The 26,692-nt window shown below is 44.4% G+C and overlaps 1 protein-coding gene across 1 annotated transcript in view; it reads right to left on the bottom strand.

Annotated features, from left to right (window-relative positions):
- Window positions 1-18,012: 18,012 nt before the first annotated feature.
- LOC147881451 (uncharacterized) overlaps window positions 18,013-26,692 on the bottom strand; it is a 576,232-nt gene continuing 567,552 nt past the window's right edge. Inside the window, exons 28-29 of the mRNA XM_087402392.1 lie at window positions 18,413-18,482; window positions 18,013-18,190 (exon numbers count right to left, since the gene is read on the bottom strand). Coding sequence (XP_087258518.1) covers window positions 18,013-18,190; window positions 18,413-18,482 — 248 coding nt within the window. The remainder of the gene's footprint in view (window positions 18,191-18,412; window positions 18,483-26,692) is intronic.

Genomic DNA, 26,692 nt, shown 5'->3' with positions numbered 1-26,692 from the left:
CCATTGGCTGGTTATGCCAGGACAGATGTGGTTTCTGCAGTTATTGACTCGGGTCATATTGCGCATGGGCAGGAATCATTGATATGTTTGCTTCGTAAGTGCCTCCATGGCCAGAAGCAATCCCCTCGAGCTTGGCTTCATAGTTTTGATACCGTTATGAGAGCTCAGGATGTGATGCGCAGTGAGACAGGTTATGGTCTCAGTATTCAGGAGGTTGCTATCCTTCTGAGGTTACTTGCTATATGGTTCCTTTGGTCTTGATGATGTTTGTTCGATACTTGGTTGTTTCAGTATGGAAAGGGGGAAGTTACTGAGTACTCCATTGCCTGTATTGGCTCCGTACTTGAAACACACCAGGTTTGATGATCACAGATCAGATGAGCAGCAAGTTATGGTTGATATGGCAGCCATAGTACTTCATGCATCCATGACTGTGTTGAGACTTGGTTCTCACATGTTTGCCATTGGGGCTACACTTCCGGTTCTTGCTTCCGTTGCAGTGGGAGTTGGTAGCATGATTATGGCAGATTTTGGCAGTAGGGAAGCGGTTGTGGACATGAGGTCCTTATGCTTCCAGGAGCAGCATGCAGGTGATGCAAGTTGGGTAGACCAGCAGAGGTCTATTGTAGGGCATGTGCTTATGGTCACAGGTGGTACAGCGACATTTTCTTTGCACAGTGACAGTTCGGGTGCTATGGACTTAGCACAGGAGCACGTGGTGGTGAGAGTTCACTCTCCCAGTGAGATCTGGCATGAGATCTTGGTTGACAGGCATCTACAGCTTGTCATTTTCTATCCTGCAAACCTAATGTCTGCTAGCAGCTTATCCTCTATGCACTTTGCACATTGTAAAGTGCCGATGGGCATAGGATGACGGTCTGGTCATCTTGTTTTTCAGCCTATGGCTGATTGTATTATATGTGTACTATACTCCCTTAAAGGCACACTGCCTTTAAGTGGGAGGTTGTTGGAAAGAAAGAAAGAGAAAAAGAAATTTTATTAAAGGTCCACGGAAGGCCATACATGGCCTATGGGACACAAAATCATCCGAAAGGAAAATACATCATCAATGATGCGCCAACTAGGTGGCCTCATCGTAATACCGCTAAGATGCCAAAAATGGCTACAAAAATCCTAGATACAAAATGAAATGAAATAGAGTACCAAAAATGCCTAGATACAAAATGTAAAATATGAAATATGAGGAACATCGTCTTCCCTAAGGGGTCTGTGATCCAAAGAAATGATGGAAGTCATGGCCATCGACCATGCCTCCTACCATGAGTGTGAAGATCTGGGCAAGTGTCAAATGGGCTGCTGGCGGTGCCAAGTCTCCATGGAGCAATCTCCTCCGAAAATCTGCCATCATCCTCCGTCGTCTAGAAATAAAGCGACGGGTACGGCCTCTGTATAAGATCATCCTGCGGTGCTGCCGGATCATGTCATATGTACATCCTCGGGGTGGAACCATCGGTGCTCTCTGGCAAGATGGGCTATCTCTGTGCTCATGGTCCTGCGCCTCGTCCTGCTCCTCATGAATAACCAGGTCTCTGGCAGGGATGCGACGGTGCTCTCTGAGGAATCTCTCTCTGTATCTGGTGATCTCCCTGATGAACAACGCTAAGCAATACTGATCCTCATACTCCATAATCCGAGAGAGAGGTCCAAATCCTTGCCCAAATAAACAGTGAAATCTCCCACGGATCTCATAATATAAAGGGCATCTGCAAACAAAGTGCTCCTCAGTCTCCACCTCCCCCATAGTGCAACAAGGGCAGTGTGCCCACCCACTTGTACAGTGCCCATGTATACTCATATATATATGATAGAGGAATAAGCTGGAGTAGCTTTTGCTCCACCACTTTTGGTGTCTCCTTATCCCTTTGTGTGTGCTCTCCTCTCCCACATTCACTACCTCATACCGATTTGATACCCTGGAGCCTCGTCCTCGTGAAGAAGTCATATCATCTAGGGAGAAAGCATTGGCTCGTTTCAGTATGAGGTTGGATAACAAATTACTTCGTCACTTTGACCCCACTACGTCAACCATGAAAATCAAAGCCAAGTTTCATAATCTTTATGCCACATCTACTAGATCTGACTGACGAGTTTTATCTATTGTTTTGCATGATCTATCTGAAATAATAGATAATGGTTAGGAATATTTGGGTACTCTATCCTAGAGTTGTTTACCAAGAATGAATGAAATAAATGAGGTGTGTTGAGTCAATAAGGTTCTTTATCTTGGATAGTCCTCCTAAAATGATGTATTGTTTTTATATTTATGGTGTTTGGCTCCATGTCCCTAATTAGTTCCTACAGCCAAGAGGGGGATGTACTATGGGAGCTATGTATGGGCTTTGATAGGTCTATTTATCAAGCCTGGCATGTGAGTTTCACGATGTTGGTGCATTAGTCTCCTAGACCTCTGAGTTGGCCACGCATCCATGCATGATGAGCCTCTGAGCCATGCTAGTTGAGTCTCTGAGTCTATATACCATGCTCACTAGCCTCTGAGCCATGCTCACTTACCTCTAAGATAGCATGGAAGCCATGTCTAGTTCTAGACTGTCATTGCACAGTTTAATGACCGTCATTGTCATGTTCTTGGTTCCATTCCAATACTCTCTCACCTTGCCTTCATGAGTGGATGTTAGAATATGAAGCCAAGTTGAATTAGTTTGGTGTGTTCTAGTATGTTCTAGTGTGAGTTCTAGTCTAGTGTGGCCTATGGATGCCACGTGTCACATTGGGAGCTATCCCATATGCATAGGTGTTCATATGTGTGTGTGCCCTCTTATATAAGAGCTGTACTTATCTAGTGTCAAATCAATCAAGTATCAAGCCTACAAGCTCTTTGGTCTACATGTGAGCACTTTCATTTTGTCATCGCTCTTGCTATTACATTTCCATTTCATTATGTCTTTCTTTGAGTATTATTACCTCTGTCTCTAGCCTACCCTCTCTCTCTCCCTCTCCACCATGCACTTCAATCAATACTTGCGAGCTGATCATGCAATATGTAATTTTTGCAATGTGATCCGTGATGGTTTGCCTTTCCTGCATCTCTAATTCTTTGAGCTGGCTTGTTAAAGCAATCACCCTTGCCTCATTTTTGACATGATACATACTGGCCAGCTTATCCCATGAATCCTTTGCTGTCTTGCATGACTTAATGGTCATCATGATGTGTCTCTTCACTGAAGAGGCAATGTAAAACACGGCCTGGGCATGCCTTCTATCAAACTTCCTTTGCTACTCCTAAATTTCCTAAGATGGAGTGGCAGAAGGAGTAGAAGTGTAAGTGGTGGTCGCAGATGAGCTAGTGCCAAGATCACCTGGCCTAGTCTCATCGCCACTCACAATATCCCATAGGCCCTTACTGACCAAAACATTTTTTAGCATAAAGGACCATAAAGCATAGTTGGCTCCATCCAACTTATCCACTTCTGTCATCATGCCAAAATTGTCTGACTGAGACACCTTTGCTGCGAGCTCAAGAAAAAATGCAAATTCACTTGCACAAAGAAAATGACAAAATCTGACCCAGAAAATGCTTTCACAAAGCACAATTCCCTTCCGGAATAACAATGCAATCAAGCACAAATATCAATGTCCACCACAAGAATCCTCAAAACACAGCCAAGTTTTGGTTCAAAATGCAACACCCAGAAAGTGAACACAAGTGAGCAAGAGTGCACACACAAGAAAGCTCCAATAGAAATGTTCAAATGAAACAATACACGTACTTGGTCTATAAAGTATCCAAGTACTACTGGTCAACCATAGGGTTGACTTTATGCCTACAACACAATATCTTTGTAATCTCTTACAAATCCCCCCTCAAAGATATGGCTGAAAGTACCCTGGAAACATCTCAGGTGTATCCTGTAGTACCTAAAGTACCATGGTTGCACAAATTCATCCAGATAAATATGCAACCTATGGGAGTACATGAAAACAATGTCATTGTGAATCACTTCACAACCCCCCTTGACATTGTGAGAGTGTCTCTGATCCCCAAGCGATGTCGATGTCATAAGAAAAGATTTGTTGACAGGGCTTTGGTGAAGATATCTGCCACATTGTCCTCAAATGGACAATAGATGAGATCAGTGAAGCCATCAGAAATACAATCCCGTACATAATGATAATGATTTTCAATGTGTTTCATGCGAGCATGAAAGACACAATTGTTGGCTATGGCAATGCAACTCTGGCTGCCACTGAAGATAGAGTTTGCTTCGCTATCCTGTGCATGATGCAAGTCATGCAAAAGCTTCTTTAACCACATTAACTCCGTAGTGGCTGAATTTGCAGCTTTGTCTCTACTTCACTGGAGGAAAGAGAGACTCGCTCTTGCTTCTTACTGAGCCATGAGATACAGGCTGAACCCAATGAGAAGCAATAGCCAGTAGTGGACCGTCTATTGTCAATGTCCCTTGACCAATCTGAGTCGTGAAACCACTCAGCTTTAGATCACAATCTAGAGCATAATGCAAGCCAAGAGAGAGAGTGCCATGGACATATTTGAGAACCCTCTTTGCTGCATTCCAATGTGTGATCGTGGGACAATGCATGAACTAGCTCAAAAGCCCTGTGGCGTAGGGGATGCGTCAATTTTACGAGCAAAAACCTATGAGCAGGTTTATCCGAGCGTGTTTTTCAAGAGATTTTTAAAAATATTTTTCTTTAGGAAACATGGTTTTTACACTTTTATTTTCACTAAAACTAGATCCCTTTATCATAAAAATATATAGACTAGTCACTCATTCATTTTTACACAACATAATTTTCTTATTTAGAGACATCCCTTTGTACCCCTGTTATTACCTTAAAAAAGTATTGATTCCTTTAAGAAACATTCCTCATAATCACTCTCAATGTAATAATACTATGCATATATAATTACTTATTAACACATTTATATCATATGGCAATATCTTTTTAGTGTTTTTATAGCATATTTATGGACATGTTTCTAAAGAAGTTTAAATTACTATAAATAAGTATTAACTTAGGCTTATATATCACTCTCATAAAATACATGTAATATTTAATACTATATATGAAAGATTTTCCAAAATATAACTCCATAGATGTGCTCAAATGGGGTGTTCCGATCAATTTGAGTGGTTGAATGACTATATTTGGACATTGGATATGAAAGTTATGTCACTTTTAAAAGTGCTGTCCAAGGTAGTTTCGCCAGCGAAACTACCTTGGGAGACTTGCTTCAAAGGGGTTTCGCTGGCGAAACTACCTGGATGGCTTGCTTCAATGAGTTTTCTTTGAAGAAACTCTTTCATGAAGATAGGTTGAGAGAGGGTTTTCAATGTCACCCCCTATTAAGTAAAAGTTGTAAGAAGGATCATAAGGGAATTTTCATAGAGAAGTCTACTCTACATGTGGGTTTCTTCAAAAGCCATCCCATTATGCTCTCACCATTCCTACAGATTCACCTAAATATTTTTGTATAAAATAGGCATTGCTATAATACTTTGCATATTTCTAAGTGAAACTATGTTTTCTTCTGATCGATTTTTGCCATATTTATGCATAGTTGGAAGCTTTTTTTTTCCTTCGCTCGGACGCTCGGAAGATTTCGCTCAGAAAATGCTCGTCCCCTGGTGTAGGCAATATCAGGCCGTGTGGAGCATAGATATATCAAACTGCCAACCAACTGCCTGTACAAAGTGCCATCAAACTTTTCAATAGTATCATGCTTACTCAGCTTGAGTCCCTTTTCCAATGGAGTAGTGTGATGCCAAAAATTGATATTTTTTTATTTGGCATTGTTATTGTTTTCTTCTATGTTTGATAAGAGTTTGAGTATCAAGTGATAGCCTAGCGGCTCTCACTTATTTCTATTTTCTAAGATATTGTATGGGATTCAGAGGATGAGTGGAATGGATCATTGTAAATACCATGTGTATGAATGATAAATACCTTGATATGGGGTGAGAGTTATATGTGTATGGGATATTATGGGGTTTTTAGAAAATAGGAAGAGTGAGTTATATAAAGAGGTAGGGCTCATGTCTATGTATTCCAATAATATAAGAGAGGCCACATGCCAAGCATGCGAAAGGCATGTGGAGGAGTGTGGAGTCAAGAGGAATCCATCCTTCTAGAATTCCTATGTGGAATAAGGAGGATGTGAACATATGGAAAAGAGAGGGTCCCTATGGGCTCCATGTGGGGAGACTCTTGACTTTCTCAATATTTTAAGAGTCTTGAGCATCTTTTGATGGGACACATGGCAAGAGTAGCCAAAAAGGACATGGATGGTGACATATGGGCTTATGTGATTGATAGGGAAAGGAATCTACAGGCGATAATTGTAAATGGGTGAAGAAGGGTGACAAAATCTCTATAAAAGGAGCCCTCCTCTCCCTTGTTCATCATATCTTCCACCATTAGGCCTCATGTTGCTATAGCTCTAGTCTCCTTAAGCCTCTTCCATGAGCCTTTTCTTTCTCTTATAGATATTCTCTTATGTAGACTCTTGAGTCCATCTCTCTCTAGTTTATTCTCTCTCTATGAGTAGCCTTGGAGCTTCCGCTCCCTCTTGTATGTATGAAACCTCTTCTTCTCCCTTGTGTTTGTAGTATTTTGAGTTGCATGGGAGTGGAGTCTCACTCTATTGGTAATGAAGGTCACTTCAGGTTCTCTCTCTTGAGTCTCTCTTCCCTTTTTCCATTGCTTTCTCTTCCAAAGTGCTCAGAAGTACATGATAGAGAGGATGCTAGATAGGCTATTAGGCAGAGCATCCTTGTGTTGTTGAATCCGGGTATGAATGTTCTACTCGATGCACCTTTCACCAACACAGAGTTCAGGACTGCACTTTCGGCCCTTCACAAGGGCAAGTGCCCAGGTTTGGATGGCCTCACCCCGTCTTTTTTCATTGCATTTTGGGATATGATTGGAGACTATATTACTTCAGCCCTGCAGGCCATTTGGGACTCTGGCAAGATGCCTGGGTCGCTTACAGAGGGTCTCATCCACCTTATCCCAAAAGGAGGTTGCAGAAATTTAGTGTCCCAGTGGAGGCCTATCACACTTCTGGGGACTTGTTACAAGATTCTGGCCAAGGCTATCAGCCTCCGATTACAGCCACTTCTCCCTGATCTTATTCATGACACTCAGACGGGATTTGTGCATGGCAGAAGCATTTTTTATAACATTTTTTCTTTCTGGGAAGCTTCAGAGTGGGCCATGCAAAGTGGCCAGAATCTTGCCATTCTACTTTTGGATTTTGAGAAAGCTTATGACAGAGTAGATTGGGGTTTTCTGGAGGGCACCCTTGTACGCTTTGGATCAGAGGTGTTTCCTCTTTGTACAAATCAGCCCACAGCCAGGTACTTATTGGTGGGGTAAGGGGTGAGAGATTTCAGATTTCGAGATCAGTCCGTCAGGGATGCCCCCTCGCTCCTTTCCTTTTTTTGTTCGTGGCCGAAGCTATGAGTATCTATGTTAGATCTCAAGCTGACATCTTTGGGCTGAGACTTCCCATCAGAAGGGAAGAGGAGCTACTTGACAGTGAGTTGGCAGATGACACAGCAGTTTACTTGGATGCCACTCCACAGACGCTCACTTCTTTCACGACAGCATTGGATTTATTTTGCTTGGCGGCAGGGGCACAGATAAATTAGCATAAATCCAATGGCTTTTGGATAAGTGATGAGGACACTCCAGTTTGGGGGCTTGACATAGGATTCACTTGGGTTCAGAGGGGTGAGCCTATAAGGTATTTGGGCTGCCAGGTCGGCTTGGATATTTCTACCACGTAGCAGTTTGCTCCCGTTTTGGAGAGCATCAGAAGGAAGCTTCTTTTTTGGAGCTCAGCCAAGCTGGATCTTGCCTCTAGAGTTGTGGTGGTCAACCAGGTCCTCTTGGCCACGGCCTGGTTTGTTTGTTCATGCTGGTGCCGTTCTAGGGACTGCATCATTTAGCTCAGAAGACCGATCAGAAACTTTCTCTGGAGTGGGCTTGATGGCACAACAGATGCCTTATCCAGGGTGGCTTGGGAGACCCTCATCCTCCCTACACAGGAAGGGGGTCTCAATATTATTGATCCAGATTTACAGTGCAGAGCTTTACTTTGCAAGATGGTGGTGCGGGGACTTATGCCAGGGCAGGAACCGTGGAAGGACTTTCTTATCAGCAGCATACAGAGGTGCACACCTTCTTCAGGAGGAGACTGGATGAGAAGTGTTAGGTGGATCTTCACCACAACACACCTCAGATCACCTTCGTCCCCTCTCATGGTTGCCATTCTGAAAGCTTGGGCCAGTTTCAGAAGCACTCTTCAGAGGATTCCTCCTTTCTCTCGTGAAGAGATTGATAGGCAACCCATCATGTGGAATGACAGTATTTTAGATGATCATGGCAGACCACTGGGTGCCTCACTCTACATGCAGTGGTCGAGGTGGGAGAGGGGACCTGCATCTTCTATGGAATCTTGGAAAGCTTTCCGCAGGCTTCCAGAGGAGACCAAATCAAGGTTGACAGGACATCTCAGAGGGAGTGCAGGGAGGATCTTACAGATTGAGGCAGCCCTTCCAGAGGTTTGGGTAGACACACATGATATGCCACTCACTTCCTCCACTTGGGCAGGTACTTTTTCGAGAGGCGGTGTTTCGCTTCAGGTTTTGGCCTTTCGAGATGCACAGGAGGATGCTTTGGTTTTTAGTGTCCAGGATGGTGGCAGATTGCTCAGGTCCACAGAGGACATCTTGCTTGAGTCTGCTTTTCAGCCTATCAGGGTTGTAGGTCTTTTGGTGCAGGGATCAGATTCAGAATGGTTCCTAGACCCAGACCCCCCGCTACTCTCCACCGGGTCTTGGAGGCTCTGTCTATATGGGGGAGTTCCCATCAGGTATTTGCAGTGGGACCCCGGAGAGTGGGAGTGGATTGACGCAAGGCATCGGGAGAAGAGCATCCTCTTCTTTCGTTACACGGTCAGTAATGCCAAGAGATATCAGCTCAGTAGTAGAGGTTGGAGACCTTCCAGAGTTCCTCATTGGGAGACTTTTGATATCACTGCGGATCTGCAGAGGTGCTTCTGGAGGAGACTCCGGAAATCCCACAGGAATAGAAAGATCACTATCTTCTTTTGGCTTTCTATCCATGGTGGGATTGCAGTGAACCTTTGGAGGTCCAGGTTCGGAGCCGACCCTACTTGCCCTCGATGCCTTCCTGCTTCGGAGACTATTCAGCATTGCTTATGGGATTGCAGACAGGTGAGGATGATTTGGATGGGGGTTGCCAGGATTTTCAATCACTTTGCCCACTCTCCATTTTTTATGACATGGGGCTCAGTGGCTTGGCTTTCTCTTACAGGACTTCAGGTTTTCTATGAGAGAGTTGACTCCTCTCGGGCCATTTCGGTTCGACGTCATCGGATTGAGTCCTATTCGTTGGATGTGGTACCACACCTTCCTTTTGCAGCTATACATGCCTCTGTGGATACTTCTTGGGAGATTCTAGCGAGCATAGCATCCTGGCATATCTGGAGAGCCAGATGCACAGAGGCTTTGGAGGGTACTCAGGTTCATCCCTCGCACACATTGGCTAGTATCTGGACAGACGATCTGGACAGACGACACCGTACATACTTTGATGGCCATATGGACGGGTATGCAGGGAGACTCCCGTGCAGCCTCATCTAGGAGGGCTTCTTTCTTCAGGGAATGGAAGGATTCTCCTTTCTTCTCTAAGACTATTACAGGGTTGAGGTGGCACTTTCACCCTCAGCCTTGGTTGTTTTCCACCTCACTCTGAGGGGGTTTTTTATTTATCCTTATGATTTCATGATGTATTCCGCTTTGAGCTTGCTCTCGCGGGTTTTTTCTCTTACTTAATAGAAGTCTTTTTCTTGGGGAAAAAAAAAAAGTGCTCAGAAGTGTTGTCTATTTGGCTGCTCATTGCACATACATGGTTTATATATTTTCCAAGCTACAAAGGGGGCTCTTCCTTCCCTCCTAGGCGACATCTATGGGACTTGGATCATTGATGAAGTCTAAGCATGGAGGTAGTATTCTCCCAAGTCGGCACCAGTAGAAGGAGTAGGTGTTTTTCATGAAAGTTTGACAGTATTTTGCTCATAACTTTTCGCTCGGTGGTCCGATTTGGACGAAACGTATATCAACTTATATCAGCACAAAGCTCTCTTCAAGGAGCATCATCCTATGTCTTCAGTAACTGATGTATCTTCTGATACCACGCACAAGGTGCTTGCTTCAGCCCATATAGAGCCTCCCTGAGCTTGCATACCTTATGCTCTTGTCCCTTCACCTCAAAACCTTGGGGCTGATATACATAGACCTCCTCTTTAAGATCTCCATTGAGGAAAGCGGTCTTGACATCCATCTGGTACACTGACCAACCATAAAACGCAGCAAGAGAGATGACAGAACGAATGGTGGTCATCTTGGCCACTGGAGCAATTGTCTCCTCATAATCTATCCCCTCCTCTTGTGCATATCCCTTGGCAACCAAACGGGCTTTGTATTTCTCAATTGTGCCATCTGAATGGTATTCACCTTATAAATCCATTTCGTGGCAACCAAATTTTTCCCAATGGGCGCATCAACCAAGTCCCATGTGGCATTCTTCTCAATGGATTTAATCTCAGCTTCCATAGCTTTCTGCCATGCCAGATTATGCTGAGCATCCTTGAAGCTCTGAGGCTCATTTTCAGCTTCCATCACTGAGGTCATCAAAGCAAAATTGACCTTTTTTTTATTTTTCTGAGTCCTGGCCCTGGTTTTCCCCAAAGTAGGCTGATCCTTAGCATCTTGAATGGTCAACCTTGCCCAACGTGGAATAGATTTCTCTGCTGTACCACTCGAAGCTGCATCAACATCTTTAGTGGCCTCACAACGTTGATAATGCCTCCAAATATGAGGCTGTCTATTCTCATTAATTGGCTGCAAATCTGAAACATTTGAGGGAGGGCCATTCTCAACATGTGCCAAGCCATCTGAACTATGAGAAGTAGAAGGGGAAGCATCAGGAGACTCCATCTCATCATCCTCAAACTGGATGATGTCACATTTGGAGAGCTAGATGCATTGAGGCTATGGAGGGTTCTCAAGTTCACCCTTCTCAGACCTTGGCTAGTACTTGGACAGATACGGTACACACTCTGATGGCCATATGGGCGACCATGCAGGGATCATCTCGAGCAGCCTCCTCCAAGAGAGTTACTTTTCTCAAGGATTGGAGAGACTCTCCCTTCTTTGCTGAGACTTCTTCAGGGTTGAGTTGGCATTTTCAGCCTCAGCCTTGGTTTCTTTCTACCTCATTCTTCTGAGGTGTTTTTTATTACATGCCTAGCATGTTGTATTTCCGCATAGAGCTTGCTCTAGCTAGTTTCTTTCCTACTTAATAGAAGTCTGTTTTTTGCAAAAAAAAAAAAAAAAACTGGATGATCTCCAAAGGGGTGTCAAATGGTGGCAAGTTTGTACTAGCGGGCTGTATGCACTCATTCTCAGCAAAGAGAACATCTTTGCTGATTATTACCTTCCTCGTAGCGGGATTATAAAGCCTAAATCCCCTGCTTTTAGTGCTATATCCCACGAAAATGCATTTGACACTCTTGTCATCAAGCTTTGTCCGATGTGCATCTGGAACCAAAGCATATGCCACTGAGCCAAAAACTCTGAAATGACTAACCTTTGGCTTAAAGCCATACAAAGCCTCAAATGGAGTCACATTAACCAAAGCTTTGTAGGGCATCTGTTCTAAATATAAGTGGCTATCACAACTGCTTCTTCCCAAAAACCCTTTGAGGCTCTCTTGAATTTCAGCATGCATCTCGTCATTTCCATGAGAGTACGATTCTTCCTCTCAGGGAGTGGATTCTGTTGTGGTGTGTAAGGGCATGTCAAGTGATGTTGAATCCCATGCTGCTTCAAAAATCCCTGGAATGCATGTGACATGTACTCTTCCCCTCTATCTGAGTTGAGTGTTCCAATTCTAGAATTGGTTTGGTTCTCAGCCATAGCTTTGAACTCTTGAAACCAATAGAACACCTCAGATTTTTCCTTCATGAAAAAAATCCATGTGAACCTGGAGAAGTCATCTGTAAAGGTCACAAGTACCTTGCTCCTCTATGCCTGGGAATAGTCATGGGGCCACATACATCACTGTGCACTATTTGCAACACTCTGGTTGCCTTGACTCAATTCTTGCCTTGTTTATTGAATGGCAAGCTATGCAATTTGATGAGTGCACACCCCTCACACACTTCATTTGCTAGTTGCTGTAATTTTGGCATTCCTTGAGTCATATTATTGTTGTACAAGTAGGACAATGCCCTGTGATGGACATGTCCAAACCTGGCATGCCATAAATCAGCTTGGGAAGTGTTTGCTACAGCCAATACCTTCTGATCATAAGGCTGAGCATCAAGCTTGTATAAGCCTCTGTTATGTGTGCCTGTTGCTACAATCTCATACCCTTTCTTTGGATCCTTGATCCTGCATCGGTTATCCTAAAATTCGACCAACATATGTTGATCACGGGCAATGTTTGAAACTGAAATCAGATTTTGCCTTAAATCTGGAACATACCAAACATCTCAAATATACTTAACTTTCCCATTATCAAGCTGAATAGAAATGTGCCCAACTTTGATGATGTCTTGAGAAGCATCGTTGGCACACGTAACCTGTCTGCCATGAACAGGTGTGATGCTCTCAATCCACTCCTGGCGAGGAGTCATGTGCTTACTAGCACCACTATGGATATACCAGGTATCACTTGCAACAAGGGAAGCATCCCCTGATTGATTTTCAGCATTCAAATCCCCCCTCACATCCATCTTCTCATTAAATGTAGCAAACACAAAATCTCTATCACCTTGGGCAAGATGAGCTTCACCATGTGCATCTGAAGCAAGAGTTTCAGTGGGGGCAACAAAATTACTGCTAGAGCTGTCCCTTTGCCTCTTCTTTTCATTGGCAATCCTTTTCTGACACTCTGTAATGCCCTGGCTTCTTGCAATAGTTGCATTTACCCTTTTTCTGATTTTTGCTTGAACTGCTTGCATTCCCCTCCTTGGGCTGAGTTGTATGGCTGTGTTTTGGCTCAAACTTTTTCTGAAATTTGCCCTTTCCACCCATGGCAAGCTCTTGCTCACCCTGACGAGAGGCTTTAGCAAAATTTGAGCATCTCTCCTCTTCTTGCAACAAAAGCCCAACTAACTCATTGAACGAGAGTGGGGCTGCCCTGAGAACAATGGTCAATGAAGTGACGAATGTGCCATATGAGGGTGCTAAGCTATTGAGAGTAATAGAGACGAGATTCTTGTCTTCTACTTCCTCATCAATACTTGCGAGCTGATCACGTAGATCAGTGATGGCCTGGCCTTCGTGCATCTCGAGATCCTTGAGCCGATTTGTCAAGGCAATGGCCCTTGCCTCATTCTTAACATGATAGATGTTTGCCAATCTTTCTTATGCTGCTTTTGCATCCTTGCACGACTTGATAGTCGTCATAATGTGCCTCTTCACATTTGTGGCAATCAAAAACATCGCTTGGGCACTGCGGCGGTCAAACTTCTTCTACTCCTCGGTCGATGCTATGGGACTAGCAGGAGGGATTGTAGCAGTCGGCTCTCTACCTATAGTCTGACCCGAAGAAGCTGTGCTGGATGTAGATGAGCCTCCTGGCCTCACCTCATCCCCACTAACAATATCCCACTAGCCCTTACGAACCAAGATGTTCTTAAGCATGAATGACGACAAGGCATAGTTTGGTCCATCCAGCTTGTCATCCTCGGACAAATTGCCAAAACTGTCTGAAAGAGTCGACATGATGCAAAATGGGATACCCACAATCTGCAAATGTACTTGCAAAAAGAACTGCAAGTCCCAAAAGTACAACTAGCTGCAAATGTGCCTGTAAATCCCAAACTAATACTGGCTGCAAATGCAAAGTACGACTAGCTACTCTGAAATGCCACTGACTACACAATGCAATCACTGTAAAAATGGCATCAACCAATCACTGCACTCTGCTGCAATTGAAGTGCAATCCCAAACTGAAAATGCACAACACAAATCTGAAAGAGCGCACCCACGAGTGCTGAAATGCATCTAACGGAGCCCAAAAGCATCCACAACTGTAAAGTAACTGCAAATGCGCCCAACAATGTAGAGTATCTGCAAATGCACCTAAGAGTGCAAGAGTATGGGCTGCAAAAACAGTCCCGAAGCGAAATACACATCTCAAAACACTTACTGAAAGTGCACCTTGGCCCGAAACACTTGCAAAACAGTCCACTAACTATGTGGGCAAGCTGGAGATGACAAAGGAGCTGAAGTGAGCTGTTTGGAGCTGAATGAAGCTATGGGGAGTACTTTTGAACACAATACACGTGTAGAGAAGAGCTTGGAGAAGTATGGAGATGCCTGGAGTTGCTAGAACACATCCGGGAGAGGCTGGAGCTGAAAAAGGTCCACATCTGATAAAAAACGTCGAAAAACAGCCGAAAACTAGTCGAATCGCCTTCTAACAAGTCGTTCAGGCTCAAAATCTGGTTCCGACAAGTCATACGGACTCTCGGCATTGTCACGCAATTGTATGCATAGATCCATACGGACGAAAAAAAACATGGGTTCCCCCCCCCCCCCTGCCTAAAATGGTGCGGGACATGCTTGTTTGTATGCGGGCAGCTTCGAAATTTCACGAAACGTCGAAATTGGACCTCAAAAGGTCAAAAAAGAGTCGTTGGACTGTTGGAGCTACCTCAAGCAAAAGCTGGAGAGCTGAATGTGAGAACCAGAAACACGCACTAGAGCACCAAGCTTGCGAGAGTCTGGAAGCAAGCACGGGAATGGGCTCTAGAGACGGAAGCGCTCTGTTACCAAATGTAGGAACAAAGTGGAGACAGGTTGTGAACACAAGTGAGCAAGAGTGCACACACAAGAAAGCTCCAATAGAAATGTTCAAATGAAACAATACAAGTACTTGGTATACATAGTACCCAAGTACTACTGGTCAACCATAGGGTTGACTTTATGCCTACAACACCATATTTTTGTAATCTCTTATACCTAACCCTCAGCCAAACACTGGCTCACAATGCGATAGCAATGTATTGCTCAATAGGCATCCAAAAGTGCACCCACTGTGGCTTCAAAATGCACAACACTTGAGCAATAGATTGAGCTGAATACTCAGCTCCAAAGCTGTCCCAAATGCACACACTCAATCTCTTCCAAATGTACCTATATTCCAAATAGTATGAAGACCTGTGCAAGGCAGCTGAATGCATGGGCCGCAAGTACCCACTAGAGATGCAAGTACACGATGAACAGGCTGGAAATGAGAGAATGCAAGGACCAAGATTAAAGCAAGGGTGTGAGCTGAAATAGAGGCTGAAGTAAGGGTTGGAGCTGAGGCTGAAGTGGGCGAGATGTGCTGCAGCAGGTATGCCAGTCTGGAGAGCAGCCGTAGAAGGCCCGGATGACTGAAAAAAGTCCCAAAAATGCCAAAAACAGCTCCAAATCGAGTTATAGAGATATCGTTCCCAGCGACGGCACGCATCTGTCTGTACAGATCTGTACGATCGTACAGATGTCCGTACGGCATCCGTACAGTTATACGAAAATGATGAATCTGTAGCAAGACAATCTTCCTTGTGTATGGGGAGCTCAAAAACTTAAAAAAACGTCAAAATTGGACCTTAAAAATTTACAAAACAACTCCTGGATTGTTTTGGGTGAGCTGAAACGAAGTCACCCAGCAATGGAACCTTCTTCTCTACAACAGAAGTGCAACGGGAGCATGTGGGAGGGCAAGAAGGAGGTGGGCTGGATCGATGTAGGAACAAGAATAGAGAAGATTTGTGAACACAAGAGAACAAGAAGTGAACAACTGAAATGTTCAACTAGAATGAAGTACAAGTACTTGGTATATATATTCCAAGTGCTAGAACACACTAAAACTCCAAAATAGACTAAGTCCTAGTCTATCCTACACCACCATATCATCGTATATATCTCTACAGCCTCGCAACTCTAACAGGCTCTATTAGCATGCCCTTGCAAGGAGGGATCTTACGGTCGGATCAGAGTTCATCATCTCGGACTTAGCTCGTTTAGAGGAATGCTTTTTCACCTTTGGCTGATTGTTGAGACCTAGCAGAGTTCATGCCTTCCACCTTTGTCGTCTTTGCTCTTATAGTACACATTGTTAGTGAGTTGACCTCCATAGATATAGGGACCTATTGTATAGAGGGAGAGATTGGATGCTCTCAGTATGATATGGGGAATCAAGTTCCAAGGGGAAGGAGCCTTTTGATCAATGGGAAAAATAGATATCTTTTATCATAATCCATCTCAATCAAGGGGCTCCTCTAGAATAACCTATCATTGAGTGCTAGGAGCCACTAGAGCTTGTTTTTGAAGAGAACCTGAACAATTCGTGTGCTTTTTCTTCTTCTTTTGGCAATCTCAGCAAATGCCTAAAAATCCTGCATATCCTAACACTAATCTAGTCAGCTTGCAATTGTAAGTCTCTGATGAAAAAGAGAGCCATCTGACTGAGTCATGATGTGTTCATTGGAGATATTAGGGTCAGCAACAATGAACCAAACACCCTAGACCCCAACATCCCTGATTTCTTTTGTTGGCAGATGAAGGCAACCAAGGAGAGGGGGTCCACCAATCATGGTCAAGAGCTGGTGCTAGACCTATTTGGAAGACTGTGGAACTTGATAAATAAGGAATTGACTGCTTGCCCTCCTCCACTGGGTCATACCCCAATGAGAAAGGTGAGAGGAAGATCATCTTGGAGCCAAGTGCTAAAAGGGCTAGCCTAAAGCACCACAACTACGACCCCAAGGGAATCAAAGACCACCTGAAAGAAACCTCTTCCCAACAAATGAATGTCTAAAAGGTGTGTAAGCATCCCTCCCTCACCTGGGTCCTAGAGGGATGGGACCCATGGAGGCATTTTAACAACGTAGTGGAACTCTAAAGCTCCACATGCTTTTGAAGCTACTGCAGCTTGTCTTTGGAAAATGTGTATATTCTTGCAGCTGGTGTAAGGGGACATGTATTGGCTGAATGGCTAACCATTTTCCAATCTAAGGTGGAAGGAGGACGAAGATCTGTCCACTATTTTCTTGCAAAGGGATCTAAAGGGGACTCTAGTGGAGTGGGAAGGAGGACTTTTCGAAGATCTGTCCACTATTTTCTTGCAAAGGGATCTAAAGGGGACTCTAGTGGAGTGAGATATGGGTGAGGTAGGAAGAAGGCAAAAAGGAAGGGGTTGAGTGGGGGGTTACGTCTATATAGACAGTCGTATAGGTCCGTACACCTTGGGAAGAGGGCATGTCTGAGGTGGAAGGAGGATGAATGAGGTGAGGTGGATGGTGAGGAGACAAAAATGGAGGCGAGGTGCATGCATGCCATACACAATGTTTCATGTTACTAATGACCAATATAATGTCGCTGAGCAATCTAGCATGGGTTTGTAATCCTTTAAGATGAGGGTGGGAAATATGTGAAAACATTCCATGTCACAAATTTTAATTATGACTACTCTTGAAAAAAATAAAATTACTTCATTAAGTATGAATGAAAACCGCGAGAGCAAGCTCAAATGCGGGAGTACATCATGCAATGCATGAAAAAAACAGCTCAAAGTGAGCTAATAAAGAACCAAGGCGGAGCCTGAAAATGCCATCTCAACCCTGAAGGCAACTCAGAGAAGAAAGAAGATCCCCTCCAAACTCTGAAAAAAGTAACTCTCTTGGCAGTGGCTGCTCTGGAGGATCCCTGTATGCTCGCCCAAATGGCCATCAGAGTGTGTATTGTTATTGTCCAAATACTAGCCATAGTCTGGGAAGGGTGAACCTGGATAATTATGATTACTCTTGAAATTTTAATTATGATTACTTTTGAAATTTTTTCCTTAGGCAATCTTTCTTATCCGTTTCAAAGAATGCTTCACAAACACAATCATACAAAGGCCTGTTATAGAGTTTAAGCACTAACTTGATTTTTTGCAAAGTCTTGATTGAAAAATGTATTGCTGATGTAAAGCTGATGCATGTTGTTGATTCTTTATATTCCTCATTTGAATTGCCTCAAGTTTTCTTTGCAATTGCTCCAAGTGAATAGTTTTTTCTTGGATCCTTTTAATTTGCAATATTGTCGTGTGCTCCAACCTGAGAAAAGGTGAAAGTCATTCTTTGCTTGTGTTATGGTCGTGCAATTTAAAAAAAGTTGTAATGGATTTTTTCACTTAACGATCTATTTGCACTTGGGAATTGGTTTTTATAATAATCGCGTTAATTGTGTAAGGGTCAAAAAAATATGAAAGAAAGGGAATGCTTAGGAGTATGCATTTACAGAAAAGAACCCTGCATTTCCATTTTTATTATAGCTACCTCTTTTCAAGGGCTGCATTTTCTGAAGCATTAGCCATTTCCTCTTCATTTTTAATCACCATTTGAAGAGCTGGAAAATAAACAAATTGGAAGAGTATGTTAAATCTCCCTTTTGGTCATCATTTTTCAATGCTCATTAAAATACCTTTCTCTATGACTTATTTAAAATGAAAAGCAATAAATGAAATGGAGGGAACTCAATGAAGGCGTCAGTGATTATTTAAACTGAACTTAGATGAGAGGGGACTGCAGTAACTCTATGATGTAAGCCAAGTCAAAGGGAATAATGAGTGAACTAAGCAATGATGCATTAGAATATGTGCTAAGCAATGATGTATGAAGATAACTGTGTAGAGGAGGAAAACTGTCATATACTTAAAGAATTTGGAGCCCATGAGTTCTAGGAAAAGTGAAAATTAGCTTAATGCAACAACGAACTCTCCTCTTGTATGTCTCTCCTGCTCAATATTACATTCTTCAAGAAAGACATTCCTTCTTGCATATCTCTTTTCTTTTGGATTTCTATTCATGGTGGGACTGTAGTTAATTTGTGGAGATCCAGGTTTGGGGAAGACTCCACGTGTCCTAGTTGCCACTATGCGGTGGAGTCATTTCAGCATTGCTTATGGGACAATAGATAGTAGGCGAGGATCATTTGAAAGGGGATTGCTAGGATTTTCAGCACGTTTTCCAGGTACCCCTTCTTCATGAGATGGGGTTCAGTTGCTTGGCTTTCCCCTTCAGGCCCGCAAGTATTTTATGAGAGGTTTGGCTTTCTTGATTCGACGACACTTATTAGAGTCATGCACTATGGATAATGTACCAGCCCTGCCTTTTAGAGCAGTACATGCTTCGGTGGATTCCTCGCAGGAGATTCTGGCTAGCATCTCAGCATGGCATATACCTAATGGGAACTCCACCGTAGAGCCAAAGCCTCCAAGACCCAGTGGAGACTAGCCGGGGGTTTGGGTTGAGGAACCACTCTGAATCTGATCCCTGCACCAAAAGACCTACAACCCTAATAGGCTGAAAAACAGACTCAAGCAATATGTCCTCTGTGGATCTGAGCAATCTGCCACCATCCTGCACAGTAAAAACTAAAGCATCCTCCTGTGCATCTCGAAAGGCCAAAACCTGAAGCCGAACACTGCCCCTCGTAAAAGTACTTGCCCAAGTGGAGCAAGTGAGTGACATATCATCTATGTTTACCCACTCCTCTAGAAGGGCTGCCTCAATCTGCAAGATCCTCCTTGCACTCCCTCTCAGATGTCCTGTCAACTAAGACTTGGTCTCCTCTGGAAGCCTGCGGAAAGCTTTCCAAGACCCCAAAGATGATGCAGGTCCCCTCTCCCACCTGGACCACTGCATGTAGAGTGACGCACCAAGTGGTCTGCCATGATCATCTAAAATACTGTCATTCCACATGATGGGTTGCCTATCAATCTGTTCACGAGAGGAAGGAGAAATCCTCCGAAGAGTGCTCCTGAAACTGGCCCATGCTTTCAGAATGGCAACGATGAGATGGGACGAAGGTGATCTGAGGTGTGCTATGGTGAAGATCCACCTAATACTACTCATCCAGTCTCCTCCTGAAGAAAGTGTGCACCTTTGTATGTTGCTAATAAAAAAGGCCTTCCACGGTTCCTGCCCTGGCATAAGTCCCCGCACCACCATCTTGCATAGTAAAGCTTTGCACTGTAAATCTGGATCAATAATATTGAGACCCCCTTCCTGTGTAGGGAGGATGAGGGTCTCCCAAGCCAGCCTGGCTAAGGTATCTGCTGTGCCATCAAGTCCACTCCAAAGAAAATTTTTAATCGGTCTCCTGAGTTGAGTGATGCAGTCCCTAGAATAGCACCAACAAGAACAAACAAACCAGGCTGTGGCCAAGAGGAACTGGTTGACCACCACAACTCTAGAGGCAAGATCTAGCTTGGCTGAGCTCCATTGGCTGAGCTCCAAAAAAAGAGCTTCCTCTTGATGCTCTCTAACATAGGAGCAAACTGCTGCGTGGAAGAAATATCCAAGCCGACCTGGCAGCCTAAATACCTGACAGGCACACCCCTCTGAACCCAAGTGAATCCTATGTCAAGCCCCCAAACTGGAGTGTCTTCATCACTGATCCAAAAGCCATTGGATTTATGCCAATTTATCTACGCCCCCGCTACTAAGCAAAATAAATCCAATGCTGCCCTGAAAGAAATGAGCGTTTGTGGAGTGGCATCCAAGTAAATTGTTGTGTCATCTGCCAACTCACTGTCAAGTAACTCCTCTTCCCTTCTAATGGAAAGTCTCAGCCCAAAGATGTCAGCTTGAGATCTAACATAGATACTCATAGCTTCGACCACGAACAAAAAAAGGAAAGGAGCAAGGGGGCATCCCTGACGGACTGATCTAGAAATCTGAAATCTCTCACCCCTTACCCCACCAATAAGTACCTCGCTATGGGCTGATCTGTACAGGGAGGAAACACCTCTGATCCAAACATCAGTAAAGCCAAAACATAGAAGGGTGCCCTCCAAAAAACCCCAATCTACTCTGTCATAAGCTTTCTCAAAATCCAAAAGTAGAATGGCTAGATTCTGGTCGCTTTGCATGGCCCAGTCTGAGGCTTCCCAGAAAGAGAAAATGTTATAAAAATGCTTCTGCCATGCACAAATCCCGTCTGAGTGTCATGAATAAGATCTGGGAGAAGGGGTTGCAATCGAAGGCTGATTGCCTTGGCCAGAATTTTGTAACAAGTCCCTAGAAGTGTGATAGGTCTCCACTGGGGTACTAGATTTCTGCTGTGAAGGATTGAAAGTGCAGTCCTAAACTCTGTGTTGGTGAAAGGTGCATCAAGCAAAACATGCATATCCGGTTTCACCAACGAAGGGATGCTCTGCCAAATAACCTGTCCAGCATCCTCTCTATCTCGTGTCTCAGGATCAGCAGTGAGAAGGGCGGCATAAAAATCTGAAGCTATGTGCAAGATATTATCAGGATCTGTCTGTAAAACCCCATGTGAGTCAATAAGTTGGGATACACTCTCTCTACTATGTCTAGGGCCAAGAGTAGAGAAAAAGTGTTTATTGACTCTGCCACCCATTTGAATCCAGAAGGACTTCCGTGCATGAAAGGCATACTATGCTCTTTGATCAAGCAATACCTGCTGATGAGCCCTTGTTGCAGCAAGGCGCTCCTGAATCCAAGCATTTGAAGGCTGTTTCTGCTCTTCCCTCTGCAAAGCTGCCAACTACTAGCGAGCACCAATCTCACGTCTTAGAATATCTTGTCTCTAGGTACGAGGAACTGAGAGGTAGAAGTCGCTAATACCAGAAAGGGCAGCAACTACCTGTGATGGCAATGGCTTCCCACCCTGGACATGAGAAACCCATATCTGCAGGGCTGCCTCTATAAGGTCCTCCTCTGTGTACAAGGCATCTGGAATCCTCATGCTGGCAGATCTCGGCCTCTCAGGTGAGGCTCGGAGATAGCCAGGACAACAGGAAAGGTGGAAATCCCAGCAGCAATGCATATTGATCCACCTCTGTCAAGTGCCCAATCATCTACATAGAATCTGTCAATGCGTGCATGAATAGGCATCTGCTGCCTCCTGTTTGACCAAGAGAACATGAGGGACTGTGGCTGAATAAGAAAGGCATCGTCCAACTAAGTATCTCTGCCACAGTAGTGGAAAAGGAAGGTATCCCAGGCTGCTCTCTCCAAAGAATAAAGTCCTCCTTCTCTACCCCATTTTTTGTCTGAAGGTAACTCAACCATGTTAAAGCCACCTCCAATCACCCATGAATCCGCAATGGGGGCCCAGGAGAGCAAATCCTTCCACATAAAGACATGTTCCCCTCTAATGTTAAAGGCATAAAGGTTAAGGAAACCAACCTTACACCCTCCAATCAAGAGAATAATCCATTGAGCTCTAGAGGGAATAATGACTCTGTGTCCAACAACCAAGGGGAGAACCGAAACTGAAATAGAAGTGCCCCCCTGCTGCCCAAGGCAGAGGCGACCAAAATGTATGACTAGAAAGCAGTTTTCTAGACTTAGAGCAATCACTGGCATCCAACTTGTGCTCTTGGATAAAAAGGATATCAATAGCACCTCCAGTAACACTTGGATGAAGCTGATTCCGGATCAGCTACCTATGGCGACGGTGTGGAACTCCACCTAGGCCCTGTATGTTCCAGCTGACTATCCTCATCGACAGAAGGATGCTAGATGGAAAGGCTTACCCAACCTAGTAGAGGAGACCAGCTTCCCCTGGGCTGAAACACTCCTGCTGAGGGCAGGAAACTCAATAGGTGAAAGGATCCCTACACCTGCTGAGGGGGAGGCCCTGTCAAAAGGAATCACAATGACCGGGACCCCTAAGGTGGAGGGCACAAACTCCTCCTCATCCATGAAAGTCGCCAAATCAGCCAGTGTCGAAAAAGAGTTCTTGAGAAGCAATTCTGGCCGAGGAGTGCGAAGAAGACCTGCACTCGTGGAGGAAGGAGGGAAAGGACCTACCAGGTCTCTATCAGCAGATTTGGGGCTGGGAGCTGAGGAGCCCTATGGCTGGGCTAAAGAAGGATCTATAGTCCTCATCTGTGCAAACACTCCCTCAGCTGTGACATGGACAGTCTGAGGGGGAGAAGTATCGGTAGCCCCCTCGTGATCAAAAACGAAAATGGCTGGGGCTGGTGCATCTGAAGTCCCCTCCTGATGAGGAACTGTAGCATCTGGGGCTGCAACAGCATCCACCTCTGGAGTCTGGTGGCATCTATCTGAACAACATCCACCTCTCGTCTTGAGGCAAAAAAGCCACTCTGACCGCTCTCCAATGTGGTACTGGGAGTGCTGCAGGCTTTGGGCGCCCTGCTGCCCCTGGTGGTCCTGGGGTGTGTGAAGCAGGGCGCCCTACTACTGTTGGTAGTCCTGGAGTGCGTGGTACGGGCCGCAAGTGAGGTGCAGGCGGGATAGTACGTGAAGGAGCCGCACCAGAAGACCTCTTGGGTCTTTTCCTCTTCCTTCGGCAATCTCTAGTAAAGTGCCCAAGGGTCCTGTAAATCTTGCACTGATCCTGTCTACCTGCAATCTCAATTCTCTGTCGAAAGAGAGAGCCATCTGGACGCTGAATCATGATGTGGTCATCTGAGATGTTAGGGTCAGAGACAATGACCCTAACTCGAGGCACCCCATCCACTTTGACTGCCTCTGTTGAGGAAGAAGGCATGCCAAGAAGGGGGGGAATCTCAGTGACCACTCTGAAAATGGCTCCGATAGTAGCAAGGAGTCGATGGTAAACCTGAGGAAGACCAGGAAACCTGATGAACAGTGATATGATCTCACTCTCCTCCTCGACCGGATCGAAGCCCAAGGTGTAGGGCAAAAGAAAAATCCTCCTCGAACCCAAAGCCAGGGGATTAGCTTTGAGAATAAGGGTTGTGGACTCGCGGGAGTCGAAAATCACTTGGAAGAATCCACATCCCAGAAGTCGAATATCCCTGAGGTGTGGGGCGAGATCTCTTGGTAACGCCGCCAGCATCCAGTCTCTAGCCTGTGATCTAGAAGGCTTGTGCCCTTCATTCTATCCATCACTTTTCTCTCTCCTAGCTACCAACTTTATGGGCTCGCTTTCCACCAACTCTCTCCTTGTGGAGAAATTCAAGGGGGATGGATTTCCCACATGGCAAAAAAAAGTGCAACTCCTTCTCATGAAGGAGAATGTTTGGGATGCCATCGAAGAAGATGAAGCACTTGAGGCATCAATGGAGCTTCAAACACGAAAGATTTGGAAGCAACACAATTCAAGGGCCATCGCAATCATCGGCCTTTGCCTAGATGATTCATTCATTCATCACATCGACTTCAAGTCCAAGGCAAAGGAGATTTGGGCATGCCTCGAGAATATATTTGGTAGCAAGATCACCAACTCCAAGGTATTTCTGAAAATGCAATTTTATAAGCTGAGATGACGAGGACAAAATGGTTGTCCTAATGACAAGTATGGAAGGGATTTCTCGCTTTGGGAATGCCCTTGAAGTACTTCGCATTGCATCGACTACATTCGAAGATATGGTGTCTCTTTTGCTTGAAAAGGATCGCCGCAACAAAGAATCTCCATCCTATTCAGCGGATACTACGCAGGCACTTCCTCCACCAGCAGATGGAGACCTAGGCCATCGACTCCACCAGCACGAGGAAAGACATTCAAGCCATTCAAGTGCACTTACTGCAACAAGCTCAGTCATACGGAGGATAGCTGTTACCAGAAGCTTGCTCAACAACAATTGAAGGATCATGCCAGTTGGGTGGTATCCGCCACTAGTGATGATGCAGACGAAGATGACCCGCCGACATAGGATCATGATCTTACAGTCAGTCTCCTACATCTAGAGGATGATGGAGATCATGATTTTGCTTTCTAAAGCATAATATATTTGGGTACTCTACCCTGGGGATGTTTCCCAAAAATGAATGCAATAAATCATGTGTGTTGAGTCAATAAAGGTCCTCTGCCTTGGATAGTCCTCCTAAAATGATGTATTTCTTTTATATTTTTGGTGTGTGGCTCCATGTTCCTCATTAGTCTTTGGAGCCAAGTGGGGATGTACTGTGGGAGCCATGTGTTTTTGGCTTTGATAGGTCTATTTGTTGGTGCATTGGTCTCCTAGACCTCTGAGTTGATCATGCATCCATGCATGATGAGCCTCTAAGCCATGCTAGATGAGATTTCTATGTTATGCTCACTAGACTTTGAGCCATGCTCACTTGCCTCTGAGATTGTGTGGGAGCCATGTCTAGTTCTAGACCGGCATGCACAGTTTTGATGACCATCATTGTCATGTTCTGTTCTTGGTTCCATTCCAGTAGTCCCTCACCTTTCCTCCATGGGGGGGTGTTAGGAAATGGAGTCAATTTGAGGGACTTTTAGTGTGTTCTAGAGTAATACTATACTACTTTATATCCTAGAGTGCCATGTGTCACTATGGGACTTATCCCATATACATTTGACACTTAGAGTGTGTGTGCCTATCCTATAAAGGCATTGTACTTTCATTGTCATTTTCATCAAGCCTCATGCCTTTCTTGATCATGTAAGTACTTTGCTTAGTTGTATATTTCTTTCTCGCATTATTTCATTTCCATTATGCTTTCCTAGTCTTGCTTTTCCTTTCCATTCCATTCCATGTCCTAGTCTTGCATCTTCAGAACAAGCCCAGAGGACATTCCCCTGGGTTCATGAAGGATTTGGCCTTATGGAGGTGTCTCCGTAAATTGTTTACATTGGAACTCTAGGGAGTGGGAGTGGATTGATGCAAGTAACTATGAGAAGAGCCTCCCTTTCTTCCACTACACCATTTGCAATGCCAAGAGGCTTTAGCTCAATGTTAAAGGCCAAAAATCCACCAGAGCTCCTCATCGGGAGAATGTTCAGATTTCTATAGTCTTGTAGAAATATTTGGAGAAGAATTTGGAAGTCCCTCAAGCATAGAAAAGTCATATTTTCTTTTAGATTCCTATTCAAAGAGGGATTGTAGTGAACCTGTGGAGGTCCAAGTTTGGATCAGCCCCTACTTGCCTCCCTGCCTTTCTACTGAGAAATCCACTCAGCATTGTTTTATTGGATGGACCTTTATATTTGCACACCTTAGGATGTCTTCCTCCCCTGTTATGTCCGTCATCTTGAAAGATCGGGGAAATTTTAGGAGTTCTCTTTCGAGGATCCCTACCTACTCTCACGAAGAGATTGAAGGGCAGCCTATCATGTGGAATGATATGATTCATGAGGATCATGGCAGACCCCCAAGTGTTTTTTGTCTCATTGGGAGAGAGGCCCCGCTTTCTCTGTGAGCTATTGAAGGATTTCAAATCCTTTCATAAGAATGCAAATCTCATATGATTATCTATCTCAGAGGAAGCAAGAGAGTTTAGTAGATCGATGCAGCTTCACGCTTGGATGGGTCCTTATAGATGAGAGACGGCATGGCTACATTAGATAGATGGGGACTTTTTCAAGGGCAAGCATCCTACTATAGGTTATTGGTCTTGGGATAGATACAAATGAGGATGCCTTGGTCTTTGATGTGCGCTTTGGGGGCCGGCTATCTAGGTGTAGAGATACAGATATTATCATGGATGTTTGTTTTATGCCGGTCAGGATTGTGGGGCACATCAAGTAGTGTTTTTGGCTTCAAGATGGTATTTGGACACCATCCAGACATCCCCTTGGGTCATGGAGGATTTGTCTTTATGCAGGGTGTCCCCGTTAAGTACTTGCAACAATGACCTTGGAGAATA

This window comes from Dipteris shenzhenensis, chromosome 31 (assembly GCF_047967505.1).
Source record: "Dipteris shenzhenensis isolate YYH24624 ecotype China chromosome 31, Dip_SZ_1.0, whole genome shotgun sequence".
NCBI lineage: Eukaryota > Viridiplantae > Streptophyta > Polypodiopsida > Gleicheniales > Dipteridaceae > Dipteris > Dipteris shenzhenensis.
This window is presented reverse-complemented; position numbering and strand designations above follow the sequence as displayed.